The 16,849-nt window shown below is 40.8% G+C and overlaps 1 protein-coding gene and 1 non-coding gene across 7 annotated transcripts in view; one reads left to right on the forward strand and one right to left on the reverse strand.

Annotated features, from left to right (window-relative positions):
• Positions 1-15,628, reverse strand: part of LOC119032634 (ELKS/Rab6-interacting/CAST family member 1-like) — a 124,931-nt gene extending 109,303 nt beyond the window's left edge. For all 6 annotated transcript variants that reach the window (XM_037122052.1, XM_037122051.1, XM_037122050.1 and 3 more), the window contains exons 1-4: positions 15,346-15,628; positions 4,234-5,105; positions 2,860-2,937; positions 2,469-2,624 (exon numbers count right to left, since the gene is read on the reverse strand). In XM_037122052.1, the coding sequence (XP_036977947.1) occupies positions 2,469-2,624; positions 2,860-2,937; positions 4,234-4,728 (729 nt within the window). In that variant the 5' untranslated portion in view covers positions 4,729-5,105; positions 15,346-15,628. The remainder of the gene's footprint in view (positions 1-2,468; positions 2,625-2,859; positions 2,938-4,233; positions 5,106-15,345) is intronic.
• Positions 3,068-3,140, forward strand: trnak-cuu. Its single transcript has one exon. It is a non-coding gene; the product is annotated as a tRNA-Lys (tRNA).
• Positions 15,629-16,849: the final 1,221 nt, after the last annotated feature.

Consider the following 16,849-nt stretch of genomic DNA (forward strand, 5'->3'; position numbering starts at 1 on the left):
AACTTTGGTATTTTTAGAAAAAAGCATCACACGCAATCATAAGGCTGGCTAACATAAAGGTGTAGAATTTGCTTTCCTCTTACTGCCTTTGTGAGCAACTAATATCCAAAATTGCTCTGTTCAAACTTAAAGGTAAAATATGTGAGACTTCTAGGTAAAAACTTTTTTTTAATTAACTATCTATTAAACTTGATATCATGATGGTGACTGAGGTTAGTGGGCTAACCAGCTACACACGTCCCATCCTCGCCCAAAGCTCAAACAACAGCACTCCTTTGGTGCTCCGAGCCCGCAGTCTGAACAACTAGATGCATGGCTAAACAAGCTAAACAACTAACTGTACCTACAATTAGCAGCAGTTAGCTATTACTTTGGTCATATGTTGTCCCCTATTTGTTTTTAATAACTGAAATGAACACGTGGCCAGTACTTACATATTGCACATTTAAACGTTTGCTTACAGCCACCTACAACTTACAACTTTTATGAGGTGATTCTATGTCAGTGTTGTGTCTGTGGGCTTGTCTGCTGCCAGCTAGTGGCCAAGAAGTCTATGAACACAGCTTTGATAACAGTTTTTAAAAATAATTAAGAAATATCAACAATAAAAATGTTTCAAGGTAACAGATCTAGATTGGTTCTTAGAATGAATCTATTAATTGTTTGTTATACTAAAGCAAAAAGAAAAATAACCATCAAATTCCCCAGCCTGAGGTAACATTTTCAAATAGTCTATCTTGTCTGTAGAAGAGTCCAAAACAAAAAGATAACTGACTCAAAATTATTCTAAATCAGCAAATGTTTGTTTAATAAATCAATCACATAAAGCAAAGATCGACTGATTTTCAAACTGTTGAAAAATTATAGCATTAAAATATCTATATTTAACAGAATAAGCAACTGACAACAGGAAATGTTGTGGTATGTACAGTATGCAAGTATGACAATATTGTAGATTATCATACTCTCATTTATTGGATTTTGTTCACTAAAGTCTGTGCCCAACAAGCACAAACATGACATTAGGAATGTCCGTTATTCTGATTTTGTATCGGTGGTGACACACAGTAATAATATGAGAGGAAAGGATTCTTGCGGAGTGAGTGCAGACAGGATGAGAGGAAAAGATAAAGACAGAGGCGGGTAGAAGAGAGGTGAAGATAGTGGGCCGAGCATGAAGGAGGAGGTGAGTAAGTGAGGAAGCGTGGAGGAAAGAAGAGGGGAGGGTCGAGGGTGGAGGGTGGAGATGAGATGTGCATTCCTCAGCAGGGGCGTGACACTGCGTGCATGTGTGTGCTGGGAGGTAACTTAATTCAATTTCAAACATGAAGATGATGGCAAAGACAGAGGGCGAGGAGGGAAGGTAGGAGGGAGGGAGGGAGGAAAGCGAGAGCTGACTCACCATGTGCTGACAGAAATAGAAGAAATGAAGGAGAATGAGTAAGAAGAGGCAGAAAAAAAAGCAGCGAGGGCACGGAGGAGAAATGAAGAGAAGGAAAGTGAAGGGATAATGAGAGGAGGCAATGAAAAGGATGCCTTCGGTTAAAGGGGTGTGATTTGTCTGGAGGAAAGAAAAGGAATGGAAGTGACAGAGTTTAAGAAGGAGAGAGAGAGTGTGTCACATATTTTTTCTCAGCATTAGAAATCAGTACATTTTCTTGCATGTCTCTACATGCGCATTCACAGACTCACACACACCCAAAGAGAAGTGTGTGTGTGTGCGTAAGTGCAAAGGCAACTGATGATTTTCTAGCAGTGGCAGGAGGTCAAATACATGATAGATATATTGTCTGTTCCTTTGTACTCTCACACACTTCATCACTTTTAGTGAGTGTGCACACACAAAACACACATGTCGACCCAGATGTTCACACACGCGCACACACACACACACACACACACACACACACACACACACTACCAGCTGTAAATGTTCCGAGACACATGAGATTTAATACCTGTAATTTCACAATCTCAAGACCTCATCACACATAAGAGCAACATAATGATAATAATGCAGATTATTTCCCTGAATTGAAAATAAATGCGGCGAGGACCGAGCACTTTCTGCACCCGTTTCAAGATGACAGCGTGTGAAATGAGTCACTGTGAGGCAGCGAGTGACTGCCAGCGTACATGTGTGCAAGTCATCGCTTGTATAATACTCCGGCCTCCTGCCAGACTAGCTGTGTCTCCATCTCATCCAGATGGCTTCCGTACCAAAAGACAGCTGGGAGTCCCCCAATCAAGCAGCAGGCTTCATCTTTCTACCCGTCATCAAGGCCATTTTAACAGCAGCGAGAAAAATCAACCAGAACAATCCCACAAATTTATCAGGATAAGCTCCCCTTGGCGCTGAAATTAATTCAACCTTGGTCATTTTGTTGAACATATTCATCCATGGACGAAAGCCACAAGTAAAGACAGTACAGAAATAGAAAAACACCATACAGATGCTTTTTCCTTACCTGTGTTTCCTCCTGTACCATTCGGTACTGTTCCTTCCACACAGCCATCTTCGTGGCTTCATCTTTCCTCAGCGCTCTCTCTTTCTTCAGCTCTGGACTCCAAAACGTCTTGATGGAGTTCATGGAGGAGCTCAGCTTGGACTCTTTAGCCTCCAGCTATAACAAATATAATGTTGGAACTTTGTTTTAATACATATTAACTGGTTTGTTGCAAACACTTGATCACTGATGACTTGCCTCCCAAAATTACACATTCAGTTTAATTGCTTAATTGTCCTGATAGCTATGAACTTTCCTTTGAATCTAAGATGGAAGGATTACCAGAGAAACACACAAGTACAACAAGAGCAAAACAGGACACCATCAACTGCAAAAGAAGTGAATAACTTACGTCTCTGCGTAGCAGTTCGTTCTCTCTCAGCACTTCTCTTAATTGTGTCTGTAGATCTGACATTGCACCTTCTCTCACCTGTAACCACAAACAAACACACACAGTATGACTTTAAATAGTTTAACAACGGTAATGTCCTCATTTTGGGTCACTACATAAATCGGTAGTTGTACTGCAATTAGACTGGCCCAGTTCATTAGCTCATGGAGCCCGGCTAGCTCAGTCGGTAGAGCATGAGACTCTTAATCTCAGGGTCGTGGGTTCGAGCCCCACGTTGGGCGATTGCTTTTTTTTTTTGACTGCTTTGTTCACTCATCAAACACTTGGATAACAATAGACAAACTAAAATATATACACTCTGCCACCAGATCCCAGGACCCTGGGGTTGGTAGAGCATCCTTGCATAACTGAGCTCTAGCTTTCAGTTGTGAGGATGGTACAAGGTGCCAGGATTGTCTCCTTGAGTTAATGCAGCCCCAACATTAGATCCATATTTTAACTTCACTCAGCTCATCAGCATATTGGGCAGTGGTGTATTGGACTGCATTGCCACTCATAAAATCCCTTTTCATGTAATGGATGGACACAGACAGGCTAAGTATATTAAAAACACCATACAGTAAACAGACTGCTTGGGTTGAGAAAGCTTTGTAGCTGATTTGCACAGAGTTTCTTAAAAGGTAGAACAGTTTAAAAAATGTGTTAATTATCAATATTAGGTAAAACATCATTACAATGAAGGTAACATAGTACATGAATGTAAAATAATAGCGGAAAGCTTTTGAGAGTTGAGGAGAAATTAAGAAAGTCTTCTCTGTTTAAGAAATGATTAGAAACCAGTGGATAAGAGATGTATGGGAGACAAAGGAGAGATGCGTCTTGTACAGATGAGCTTTTGGGTTATGACTAACTGTGCAGAGGGGTGGAAGGGCAGACCTTAGTCTATTTAAACATGCTGCATTAATAACCACACAGCTCTTATTTTATTTAGCTTAAATACCTAAAAACCACTCTCCTCACTTCCTTCATTGATAAGGAGGAAAATTCACGTGTGGCATTTGTGTTTCTTAGTACATCTCATCTTTTATCTTTAAATTTTGGTAAAAATATGCTTTTTTGCTTTCTTCAAAAGAAGTAGTTGTGTGCTTGTGTTGTTGTGTTCACACAAGCTTTAAAATGTTCTTGTAACATTAGTTTCTCTCATTTCTGTCATATTTTAACTGTACGTGAAACATATAGGGCATAAAGATTTAGATAAACTCGCTTATTAATACAAAGAGGAACAAAATTACTACATTTCCAATTTTCTTTAATTGTTCAACGTTCAATTCACAAATTGCTGTAATTAAGAAAGAAAACACTGCAAAGCCTCACCTGTCTCATGGAGTGGGGCACAGTAGACGCCTGTGAAGGTTGATTTTGCATCTCCCCTCCAAATGCAATTGCATCACTGGGCATGACCGCTCCACCTCCTCCAGTGTTTATATTAGGACTGCTCCCCATGATGGCCGCTCTGACCCCATAGGGCATTCTGGCCCCAGCCCTGCCCAGGGTCATGGTGTTTTTGGGCAGCGAGGGATTCAACCCACTGCCCAAGCTCCCAATGCCGACAGGGTCGTCGGCTGTGTCAGTGAAGTACATTGGCCCGCCCGTTGCGTAGGCGGCATTCAGAGATTGAATATTCTCCATGGACAGTGTTTTACCGGACCCAGTGAGCCCGCCAGCAGAGCTGCTACTGCTGTTTCTTCGGTGTCCAAGGCGTGGGGAGCGAGGAAGTCGTGGGGAGCGACCGGGACTTCCAGACACTGACCCATTACCATTGGATCCAACAACATCCAGCTTTGAGACAGAACGGGAGCTACCGTACATGGTGAATTATGTTGTGTGTACTGTAGAGACGAAAGCGTGTCTGGTTCAAATGAATAAATCAAGTGAATCAAAAATACATGCTGAAAATTACACAAAAACTCAGATTAGTGAAAGCAAAAAATTAAGGATGGATGCCCTAAAAAAGAAATCTGGAACCCTAAATAGTGCAGCTGAAAAAACACAAACTCCTGTCAGTCCTCTACTGCAGGCTTTCGTGACTTGAAATATCCTGATGCAGCGTTGACATAGCTGTGATCGCGGCCTTTCCAACACCCTCACTGTAATCAATGGGCTTTGTTAGAAAGCAGTAATCAATGGGGCATCCCTTTAGATGAAGGCAGCCAGCTAATCCACAAGGTCAGGGATGATGGGATCACCTAAAAATAAAGGAGAAATAGACAAGGACTTAGTGATCAATGGAAAAAGGATACACTGCACTTAAGATACAAAGAAATACACTGGATTGTTAACCTATTTTTGAGCAATAGATAAAAATGTAAAAAAAAAAAAAAAAAAGTGATAGCGATAATGATTTCATTACATTTTAATCCACTGGGTTTTGACTGTTGGGTATTTTGACAGACAGCAGCTGAGTGAGAAACAATAATGTATCATATGTGATTTATGTTTACAGGGTACAAAATGGAAAAGAGCAAGGCTAATGTTCTACAGCAATGTTATTGGCTCTAAGAGGCTGTTGCTCATTGTAAAAAAAAAGCCAGACTGTTAAGAGAAACTAAAGTGATGAACTGATGATGGCACTAGATGCAAATACCAGGGGGTTCTTATAAACTACGAATCTCCACCAAACTGCTGGATCGTGACAGCTGTAAATCTAGAGGAAAAGTCCAGGAATCACCTCAGTAATTCGACTTCATCCCCTTGGGAACATGAATGTTCGTACCAAACTTGATAAGATAACTGACTGAATAAATAAAAACTCACATCCTTTTTGGTGCTAAATTATAACTCAGAGGATCACCAAAGTAAAAAGAAAATGTCCCCGGACGCTTGTCAATTTCATGGTGATCCATCCAGTGTTTGCGGAGATATTTCTGTCAAGAGCGAAGTGGTGGATCGACCGAGAAACGGACGCCGACCAACAGCCACATCATCATTGGTGGACTATTTATAACTCTCAAGCATTTAAAAACAGACATTTTCTGGATCATGAGTGTCATGTTGTATTTTGCTGATAATCACCAATCAAAGATGCTCAAAATTACATCTTCCACTTCCTGCGTGACATGTACATGAATGGAAAGCAAGTGAGACATATATGAGGCACTCAGTCCATAGTGCTGCCACTTGTTGCAGTGAGATCCATCTATAACAAGCATCATACAACATGTCGGTTCACAAGATCACATCAGCTGCTTTGTCTCAGCCAACCAATAAAACTTATTCTTCTTACAATGACACTAATCCCTCAGGTCACTGGATCAAAGTCCTTCAGCCATTTTAAACTGGGTGATATGAGATAACATTCAATCAACTGATTTAACGCTCTTACAAGCAAATAATTTGTTTTCCTGCTGGATGTGTTACAAGTCTTAAAATAGAATAATCCACCCCTTTTTTAAGTCAGTCAATTAAATCTCGTTATTAATCCATTTTATTCTGCTATAATAATGCAGGAAGAAAACATAAAACTAAAAAAAGATGAATAAATGCTCATCTGCCCTATTCCAGTTAATTGTATATGAGTCGCACTGAAGTGACATTTAATGGGTTGCATTAATAATTGGATGGCTATGCCAAACATGTAAGCTGATACATTTCTAATAAAGAAGAAACACCATGAAATTGTATTCTTGTCATGCTAATACAGCCTAGTAATAGTCTGTCTGCATGTGTGTGTATTGGATCGAATAAATAACTTACATTTTTCACACAGATTAAGTCAATCAGGTCAAAGAAACATAGTAATTAACTGTGCAAAAATAATGAAAAATGTCATTCTTTTCACGCTCTTCTATGAACTCAATTTGAAGGAGTAACGAGTAACATTTTCACTTTTTTTTTTAGAAAACACAAACATGATTTATGTGCACTTCTAGCCTACAAATGTTGTTTATGAATGGCTCAAAGGCTGCTCTACTTCCCAGCGCCCCCTGAACTACCCACCATGGGCAATTTTGGGTTATCTACAACTGTGTGAGGTGTTACCTCTGCAGTCAGTTTCTCTGTCTCATATAGAGATACAGTAACATTTACAGCTATTTCAAATCGATGGCCAGCTGCTCAACAGTCATCACTCGGCCCGTTGAGTATCCTTGGAGACAGTTATGTCATCCTCAGGTCAGTGGACACATGACCCCTTGGACACACACACTGGTCATCTGATCCACACTCTCCCCTTACTGGATTGGCCTCAATTGAACTAAGCCACTTCATAAATGGTCAGCAGCACACACGGTAATGAAAACCTTTATTTTTCCTTTTACTTGTTTCTCCTCTATAACAGCTGATAGCTCTTGAACTGCTAACTGCTTGTAATGTTAGTCATGGAGGAATGTGAGCTGTTGCAGTTGAACAAATAGTTCTGGCTGATTTCCAGTATTGCTCAATATGACGTATTGTGTGTGTGTGTGTGTGAGAAAGAGAGAGAAAGACACCAGGAATAATAGTTGAGTACAGTCATAACCACTGACAGATTGAGTGTGATTTACATATCAAGAGAAAGATTTGAAACTAGTATCTTGCTTCTATAATGTGGCGCAGATTCTGTATGTCTCTTTTTGACTTTTGGGTTGAAATATCCCCTCAACATGCAAACTACTGACTACAAAAGTAGAAACATTACAGGAGGGCTGCAAAATGATGTTCACCAAATAGTTAAATTTCAGTTACTATCTAGTCAACCCAACGCAGATGGAAAGTTGGGTGAAGCTTTGTATTCCAACGGTATTTTAGCATACCCCTAAACAACTGAAGCCTAGCCCCCAAAAAAGGCCCCATACAGCTCGTCGAGCTTAATCCAAGTTTTTGGATCGATCCACACGTGGTTGTGGGTTGATCGTTGTGCGCCCACACTTTAGAGTTCAGCTTTAAAAAGGGTGCAAGTAATGTCTTTTAAATGTATTTGTAATTACAGGTGTCCCCATTTACTTCTGCAGATGTTTTGATGTTAAGCTCCAGAAATGTTTTGTGGAGTAGATAATGACTGAATTCAGATTTCTTGGGTGAACTTATCCTTTTACAGCCCTGCAGCAGGGTCTCTTTCTGTTCTAGTCGGCACAGATGTCTGGCCATGGAGATGTTAGTGACAACCAGTCATAAACAGCCACACACACACACAAACGCAAACAGCTGCTTCGTCTACCTTAAGGCCAAAAACACACACCTGGACAGATACAGGCCAAGACCCTGCCTCTGGCACAGGCGCATGCCCACACAAATGTATGTACAGTACATACAGCATGTGCTCTTCTTACAAACACATGCATACAGAGCAAAAACTGTACACATGTGCAGATGGACACACAGATACAACTACTCAACCATTTAGACACAGATGAACACACATGCATATCAGCTCAGTGGCCGTGAGTGATAATGTCACTGACAACACACACATCTAATGCTCCAGAGAGAGAGTATTTCTTTTTTGCTGTTGTTGCTGTTTGAGGATTAAGACTTGGTATCATGGTTAAGGTTATAATAAGGATTAAGTTAGGGTAAGGATAAGGATAAGGATTGGGGTTAGGCATCTAGTTCTGACTGTTAAGTTTAGGATGAGGGGCTAGGGCAGTGTTTCTGAAACTTTTAAAACCATGAACCACTTCAGATGCAATAGCATAGGCCTAATATATTCAGCTTAATGCTCTGCGCTAGGTGGGGCTAGGGAATGCATTATGTCGGTGAGGGTCCTCACAAGCAATGCAGGACAAACACGTGTGTGTGTGTGTGTGTGTGTGTGTGTGTGTGTGTGTTCAGGGCTTTCCTCCTCCTCCCTCTGGACCTGCTGACCTGTAGATAATATATGCGCTCATGTCCCAATTCTCCCCATGATGCACAACAATGTCCAGTAAGTCTAGTGTCTTTTTGAGCCTGTATTTAATCATTTATTGAACACACAGTTATGACCTGTCTCTGCTTGTATGTGTTGAGTGTTTGGGAGATTAAAAGCCTTGCTCAAAGGCATCTCTGCCTAGTTTTGGAGATAAAAAAAAATCACTTCTCCTGCTCACATGTTCACGCTGTTCTCTGCGTCACTGCCGACTGTAGGGCAGCGACAATCACTGTATCAAAACTAAGCGATAACATTATTTATCTTGGGTCATTACGTTGGTCTGAAAGAGGGACAGGAGAATAAATACACACATCCTTCTCCTTCTGAACTGCTTATCTTGTTTTGTGTTGCAGGGAGCTGGAGCCTCTCACAGCATGCACTGAGCAAGAGGCGGGGAACTGCAAACCCTGGACAGGTCAGCAGTCTATCACACGGCTAAACACACACACATTTCATTTTATTTTTATTGGCTCGAGAACCTCATGGAAACCACAACACACACCGTGTTGTGTTTTCTGCAGTTCAAGTCTATGGGTCACATGAATAAACCACCAGTGTGTCCCACAATTTGGGGATTTATACGTGGTGGTTTTAGACTCAGGCAGAGCTGAGGGTGAGGAACAGTAAACAAACCAAGAGTCCGATATAAATAATAATAACCTCAAGCTTTTGATTTCACATGAACCTACCACAAACCTTTTCATAAATCTGCACTTTCAGCTCAATTTCCAAGAAGAAACGATAAATACAGAAATACCAGAACCGAACACACCTCTGACGCAGTTGGCATCATGAGGTCGGGAAAACACTAGCACATGACTGTTCAAGACCCATCTGTCCACAGGCTCACCATCCCTCATGCCCTTTCACACCAATGTGAGAAAGCAATGTGGCTCTGCCTTAAGTAACATCTGTCAAGCACAGCTACGTCAAGAGTTCATGAAAGTTCATTCTTGACCTTGGAAACAGTCGTTTTTATCAACAGGTGGAGTTTGCTGGAGTTGAAAACCGTGAAATGTAAATAAGTAAGTGGATGATGTGGTAAGACTGTTTCTCATGCTTGCAACTCAATGTTACTTGATAAACCAAAGTGCAAAGGTGTGTTATGACCATATCTATGGCTGCAAATAGTGTTCAGTTTCATTAAAGATTATGATTTTGGATCAATCATTTGATTAAAAAAAATTGCAGAGTGACATCCTCAAATAGGTTTTTTGGTCTGACAAACCCAAAAAAGTTTATATCATAAAAGATGAAGAAAACCGGAAAATGTTCACCCTTGAGAAGCTGGGCCCTGTGCATTTTTGCTACAGAATACTTTCTGCCAATCAACTAACTGTCTTAATGTTTCAGCTGTAATCCAATCAATATTCTGAAAAAAATTGTAAGAAAGTTGATTTTTGAGTATCATTTCCAAATCGTCAAATACTTTGAGATTATAGGTCCGGTTGGCCATTATCTTGAGTTGGGAATCAGACTGAGCAATGATTTTCTTAAATATTGGACCTTTGTGTCTAGAGTCTCTAATTCCAGCTTCTTGAATGTGGATATTTCTGGTTACTTGACTCCAGTATGACAGTGCACTTAACATCTTTGGGTTGTGGACAAAACAAGACATTTGAGGATGCCCTCTTAGTCTTTGGGAAACACTGACCAACATTTTTCACAATTTTCTGACATCAGCTAATGAACTATTTGAGAAAATACCCAACACATTAGACTACAACGAAAATAATCATTAGTTGCAGCACTATTGTACTAGATAAGATATGTAGCCACAAAACACCTGATTAAAACCACTGAACATTCTGGAAAAGATCCTACAACAAGTTCAGGAGGGAACCTGACAACCAAAATAACCTCATCCCCTTTATGTCCACAAAACACTCTGCAGGAAACTCCAGTGCACACAACGCCCTGCGTTTCATCCTCTGCCTCCTCGTACTGTGACTAACAGCCATTCTGCATGTCTCATCTTTCCTCCACACTCTGTGTTGTCTTAGGTCTGATAAAATCCCAGAATATCACACTAGGCTACCAAGAAAGTCTTTGTGGTGGAATGCCAAGTACTGTACTTGCGGCACAGCAGAACGCAGACTTCACATTTTGTTGTCAGTTTCCCAGCACAGCTCAAACTCAAAACTCAGAACATTTTATGCCCCTTCAAGTAGGGCAGCACATTACGGGGAAAAAATTATATTGTGATTATTTTGACAAATGTGATTGTGATTCTCACGGTAAGTGGGCACCACAATTTTCATTTTCACAATCAAAAAAAATGGTTGGTATATAAAATATCAGTGTACCAAAGTCCTCAAATGTTACCGAGAGATATTCACTGTCATAGAGTAGAGAAAATATTCCACAAAATACCACAAAATATTTGTGTTTAAGAAGCTGGAATCAGAGAATTTCGACGTAGACTTAGATTTTAGACTTTTCTCAAAAAATAACTAAAAACATGACTCAATTATCTAATAGTTTGTGATTATTTTTATTGTTCACAACCAATCAATTTATCATTGCAGCTCTGTATTCTATGAGAGAGGCTGTTTGATTATAATACTTCCACCTGTTTATTTCTCATTCTCCCATCCCTCTGTCTCCTACCTCTAATCCCTCCTTTCCCCTCTCCGACTCTAACTTGTCTCCGCGATGCTTTCATTTCCTCTCGCTGCCTCTCTCTTTCTCCATCAGCATTCCTGAAGGTGTTCAGTATGTTCTATTTATGTGACAACCCCGCATCCATCTGTCACACTGCACAATGCAACACGCACACACAAACATGCACCACTCAACCTATACTTAGCCGGCTGTGGTGTTTCGGCGTGGGTGCTGAATTTGACAAAGTTTGTCTCTCGCCTTGGGACCGGGGCTCATAAAAACACATTATACTCATCCTGAATATTATTATTCACCATTACTCTCTGTTCCTGTCAGGCTCCTTGTGATATGATGTGGCTGGAAAGGATTCACTGGTGCTGTCTGGGGTTTCACATCTCACTGAGAGTCAACTAGACAGCCCCGCTGAAGGGGGGAGCCGTCCTCGCTATGCACCTGATCTGTCTACAGATTTAAGTAGGTGACCTGACATTTACCGGATTTAGCTTTTTTTTTTTTACCCTAACAGCTACTTTTACATGACGATCATGACGTCACCTCTCTGAAAACCAGAAAAACAGCTTATTTGTCTAAAGAGTGCAGAAAAGATTGGTAATATTAACTCTTAGTACATAAGGCTTCTAAGAAGAAAGGGCCATCTTTCCGACAACCAACAAGCGAAGTGCAAGAGTAACTTTTAAGAACAACTCTTAATAGTCATCATATGATTAATAACGTGTGTACTGAGCAGGAATAGCCAATCAATGCAAGGATTTACCCTCTATCTCCCATATTGTTCCTTTAAAAAAGATTTGTATTTAAATGTAAGAGTTTTCCTGCACAACAATTCTTAGAAAAGAAAAATAATCGGATGGATCATTTATATAATCAATTAAGCATTTCAGTCAGTTTTTCTTCTAGTTTTTCAACATTTAATGGTCTAGCTCCTTATATGTCAGGATCTGCCAACACATGTGCCAAAATAAAAGCTTTTATTCTTTAGTTTGCAAGTATAAGTAAAAGTGATTTTTACATTTATCCATCTCATCCAAAGTCCAAAACTTCACATTTAAGACTTCGACATCTGGGGCCCCAGGTCTCTCCATGTGCAGTTTCCCACTATTCCATGATGAATTGGGCTTTCTCAGACTCATTTAGCACTACTGTATATTGCATAGCTCACGCAGTGCTGCCATTCGGTTTTGAGTAACGGATCATTAGTGGTTTGGCTAAGATTCCCGCATTGACATAAGATATTGTCACCATGTCGTGGCGTGATATTGATGACAAATCACAATGTTAGCTTTGTGTTGATTTTTGCTTTTTTTGCAAGTAAAAAAAAGTGAAAAGCAAAACTAAGACAAATTCTACAGGGTTTATGTGAGGAATAGAAAACACAAAAAAAGTTTTTTAGGGTGTGTAGTTTCCCACAAAGAGAAAAATCAATTAAAACTGGAAAGGTGTTTTTTTTTTGTTTTTTTTTCAATTGATTGAGCAGCCCAATTACACTTGGGAGAAAATATAAGGCAGAAGATGTCTGAGCAAGATACAGATTTTGGCTCACCGCAGAGACGACTTGTTACTTTACTCCAAGCCACCAGTTCTATCAGCGATAAGACATATAATATGGTTCAGACACTGGAAAGCACAACACTGATAAGGGACAGATACCATCAGCTCCAGTCTATTGTGTGCCACAGGAAATTAATCCGAGATGCAGGCTGGGCAAACAAAACGTGCATACAATCAGACGTTCACACACACCGTGACTCACACGCATCCATAAATACACCAATGCGGGAAAAGCACATCGATGCCATGCACATAGAAACGCACAGACACACACACAGCACACTTATCTGATCTTGGATGCTGCCTACATAATAAATATGGAAAATTTGCCGCTGAGACTTGACGATTAACACAAAGGCAGGGAAGCACGAAACTAATTCGGGAGTGTGTAGTAGTTAATGGAAGAGAAAGTGAGAGAGGAACTCCCCCAGGCTCGTCCCGTAAAGAGGAATGTGCTCGTACAGTCAATTTGCCAAGTTAAATAAAGATGAAGGGAGTTGAGAAGGTGACCCAAACAGCCCCTGGAATTTTGTCTGTCTGACTGTCTATCTATCTATCTATCTATCTATCTATCTATCTATCTATCTATCTATCTATCATGGGTTGAGCCTGGACATTAGAGGAGTCAGAAGGCTCTCAGACTAGGCACTAGTTGAGACAGACCAATTATTGACCCGGCCTATTATCGCGTCAATATTTAGCATTTTTCCGATCACCAGTATCAGTGTTTTATTTGTGTGAGGCTGTTGATAAATTCATGAAAAAAAGATGCACTGCTTTGGCTCTGATGCAGCATCTGTTCTGCCTAAAGTCACCACCCTGGTGCCTCATTCAATGTCTCACCCACAACACTATCGGATTGGGAAATCAAATTATAAAGTAGCAGGAAATGAAAATATTCAGGTAAAGTACATCGAAGTCGCGAGCAAATTGTCACTTCCATCATTTATTATTCTAAATAGATTTTTACTGGCTGAAAGATTAAGGAGTGTTAAACTGAAATCGCAATTTGAGAAAATAAAAAAAAACACAATTCACAGAGGCTATGACTAATTTTACTATGGGACATCTGTCTGACCCATCCCAGTCATGCTTGCCAATGAGAAATCCAGTGCTGTGCATTATTGGTATCCTTGATTACTAATAATCGGTATGGGCCCTCAAAAACTTATTGGTCTGCCCCTTTTTATCAGGAACCAAAAGTTTAGACTGATATAGCTGCAGGGACCAGGACCAGGTCATGCAAAGTTTTGAAAGCCATTATCAAAACTGATTCTAAAACAAAAGATAACAGCTGTAGAGCTGTGTTTTCCCAGACTGCCTTGAGGTGTGCAGGGCCTGGGCCATTTAAAAATGTCCAAGTGTTTACAATAATCAGTGGAAGGAAGCGGCTCAGTTGTTCCCTGACTGGATGGGCGGTGCAGAGAAACAGAGCTGTGGGCGGAACAGGGAGGAAATCACGGCGGCGTCCCCTCTTCTCCCCACCCCTCGCTTCCCACTCTCTGCCCCTGCGGGGTGTTGCAAAACACACGCAGCACATTTCACCTCCCCACCTTTTATCGATCACGATCATATCGTTGTTTGACTCGTATCGATTAGCTTTGTAAAGACGTCGTTCCGAGCTTGCTTGATCTCGTCTCGGCTGAGTGCGTGCGAGATCCGTCGGCTGGCTGTCTGCTGACAGTCCTGTGCGTTTCCAAAAAAAATAAAATAAATAAAATAACATCATTTTAGAGAACTTGTAAGAGTTCAAACGACCTGCCTGAGGAAACTGAGTCAGACAGTTGGGAATATTACAAACACAACTAAAAGCCCCCATGGGAATAATACAGCAAGAGGTTAAACTTCACATTGACTACCCCTGGCACAGTGTGAGCCCCTCAGGGAGATGAACACACAATAAAGTACAATAAGGTCACTGTGAGGGAATATAAAAGGGAGCTACGAGGCTGTCAGTCGCCTGCAACTCAGTGAACAGATTGATAATCGCATTTGGAGACAGAGACGAGACACAGTGTGCCGTTATTAGCCTGTTTCATCGAGGGAAAGCCTCTGACTGTACAGCTACAATTGGTTTGTTGAACAGACCGCCTCGCCGTAAAGGGGGCTCCCATTGTCCCGTAAAATACAAAATGTACCCCGATGACAGCGGACGGGACACGTACCGTGGGTCCCACAGCTGACCTGAAAGCTGCGGCCATCACATTTTAATTACGTTATTGGCTGGTGTTCCCTTTTATCCCGAGTCGCACAGACATGTGAGGCTGGCCGGTGAGAGGCTAACATGTCTGTCACACACACACACACACACACACACACACACACACACACACACACACACACACACGTAGGTAGGCAGGCCTGTGTAATAAAACATGCATGTGCACACGCACACACTCAAAGACTGCCAGCTAAGTTCCAGTACTCACTGCGGCTGTGTTTACGTTGTTGACCCCCGGGTTGTGAAATAAGCTAAGAAAAAAAAAAAAAGGCCAGTCACATATCCTCTTCAGTTATTCCGCCGCTGTCAGAGCCTCAAAGTGACGTTTCGTAACGTAACAGACGGTCAGACGAGGTGAAACGCTCTGTTTCGGGGCTGCCTCCCCCGTCTTGTAGCTGTCTCCCTGCCTGCCTCCTGTCTCTCTCCTCTGTCTGTCTTTCCCTCCTTCCCGTCTCTGCCAGCTCCGCCACTGGTGGCTTCCCCCAACTGCCGCTCGGGCGCTCCCGTGACGTCACCACGTCGGAGCTGTGGAGCGCGCGCCCCCGAGACGCACCACCGTTTCCCCCCCTCCCTCGATGAGGCGCGTGCATGATAAACCACAATTATTAAAAGGGGCACTCTGTAGTTTTGGAGAATAAAACCAAACCAAGAGTTCTAATACTTACAACATCAATGAGGGAATATTCAAAACTTACATTTTATTTTATTTTATTATTGAATAAACAAGAAGCTCTGAGGTAAATGCTGTTTGAAGCTAGAAAGGTGGCAGAAAAGTCCCCCAAATATAAACAAATTAAAACAGAAAGAAATTGTGTTGTCCTTTAAGGTCAGTTTGTTTATTCCATGTATTCAATCACAAAAAAGTTTCTTTTTAACAAAGATTTTCTCTACTGATTGAAATATCTCCCCCTAAACTACATAGTGCACGTTTAAATAAAGGAGATACTTTTTATTTTATTAAATCGCACTCAGCTTATATTATTTACTCATTTTATATCTAAAAAAAAATAGTTAATCCAATATGTTGGCATCTCATCCAGATAACTTGATGACGAAAGAATTCAGCAGCTCAGATTCAATTATTTATCAGCTTTCAGTGACACATGAAGTATTCAGATCCTTTAAAAGCAAATATATAATACCAAATGGTAAAAATACTCCATTACAAGTAAAAGTCCAGTACTAAAAATGTAACTCAAGTCAAAGTGCATGTTATCAGCACAATGTGATGAAGTATGAATGAAGGCCTGTATGACTGTCATACAATACAAACTTCTCCAAATGACTTGGGGACATTGGGATATGGGGGCATATATGCATGTGCATGGATGTGCAATAAAAGTCTATTGAAATGCCTCACATTATTTTTGGGAATCAAAAACATACACAAAATAAAAATTCTGATACATCAGAGAAATAAACAATCAAGAGACACGATTAAACACTGAAAAGAAGCAAATAAAAAAATGGCCCCAAATTATAAAAAGAATGTGAACGAGTAACAGCTAGACTGGACTAGCTCCTGTAAGGAGCTCCTTACAGGTGTTAGTCCAGTCTAGTCATGTTTTTAAATTTTCTTTTTTCCTTTGTTCCCTTATTTTGGCGATCCATGGCCTGATTTGACTGTACCTCTATTGTTGTGTATAAAACTTCAATTCTTTCTGAGCAGGTTAGACAGATTGTGTAAAAACATTGTGAGACAGACTACTGCC

This window comes from Acanthopagrus latus, chromosome 14, assembly GCF_904848185.1.
Source record: "Acanthopagrus latus isolate v.2019 chromosome 14, fAcaLat1.1, whole genome shotgun sequence".
In the NCBI taxonomy this organism is placed as follows: domain Eukaryota; kingdom Metazoa; phylum Chordata; class Actinopteri; order Spariformes; family Sparidae; genus Acanthopagrus; species Acanthopagrus latus.